The 773-nt window shown below is 51.6% G+C and overlaps 1 protein-coding gene across 1 annotated transcript in view; it reads left to right on the top strand.

The window, feature by feature from the left end:
* The window catches only part of LOC104810417 (mucin-17), a 3,906-nt gene that overhangs the window by 2,459 nt on the left and 674 nt on the right, over window positions 1-773 (top strand). The window contains exon 5 of the mRNA XM_010536750.1: window positions 3-769. Within this exon, the coding sequence (XP_010535052.1) occupies window positions 3-769 (767 nt within the window). The remainder of the gene's footprint in view (window positions 1-2; window positions 770-773) is intronic.

Raw genomic sequence — 773 nt, 5'->3', positions numbered from 1 at the left:
CCCTGCCTCTAAACCCACGGGTCTGGCAGCAAGGTCCACAACCACTACCTCAAAGCCTGCAGGTCCATCGAGGTCCACTACACCTCTGTCGAGGTCTACTGCCAGATCTTCCACACCAACTTCAAGGCTGACTATACCTCCTCCTAAGACTATATCAAGGTCAGCTACACCAACTCGACGTCCAATTACTTCTACAACTGCACCTTCAACAAAGCCAGCAATTTCCCAAGTCAAGCCTTCTTCTCCAGTGGTGAAGGCAATGCCGACACCATCTAAAAATCCGGCTTTATCTCGTGGAACTTCACCAACAGCAAGGAGCAGGCCATGGAAGCCATCAGACATGCCTGGATTCTCGCTGGAAACTCCACCGAATTTAAGGACAACATTACCCGATAGGCCTCTTTCAGCAACAAGAGGCAGGCCAGGAGCACCGAATCCTCGTTCTGCTTCCGTTGAGCCGGGTCCTACAGTAAGACCAAGGCGGCAATCTTGCTCGCCTTCAAGAGGAAGAGCCCCCATGCATCCGAGCGGGAGCTCTGTTCCTGCAGTTAATCGTGGGTATTCAAAGGTCAATGACAATGTCAGTCCCGTCCTGATCGGGGCAAAGATGGTGGATCGTGTAATAAACATGCGGAAACTGGCACCGCCCAGATCAGACAACAATAGCTCTCCTCACAGCAACTTGTCTGCCAAATCTTCATCACCCGACAGTTCGGGATTCGGAAGAACGCTGTCGAAGAAATCCCTTGACATGGCAATAAGGCATATGGTGC

This window comes from Tarenaya hassleriana, unplaced genomic scaffold (assembly GCF_000463585.1).
Source record: "Tarenaya hassleriana unplaced genomic scaffold, ASM46358v1 Cleome1, whole genome shotgun sequence".
Lineage (NCBI taxonomy): Eukaryota > Viridiplantae > Streptophyta > Magnoliopsida > Brassicales > Cleomaceae > Tarenaya > Tarenaya hassleriana.
Note: the sequence above shows the minus strand (reverse complement) of the source record. Positions and strands in the feature narration are given on the sequence as shown.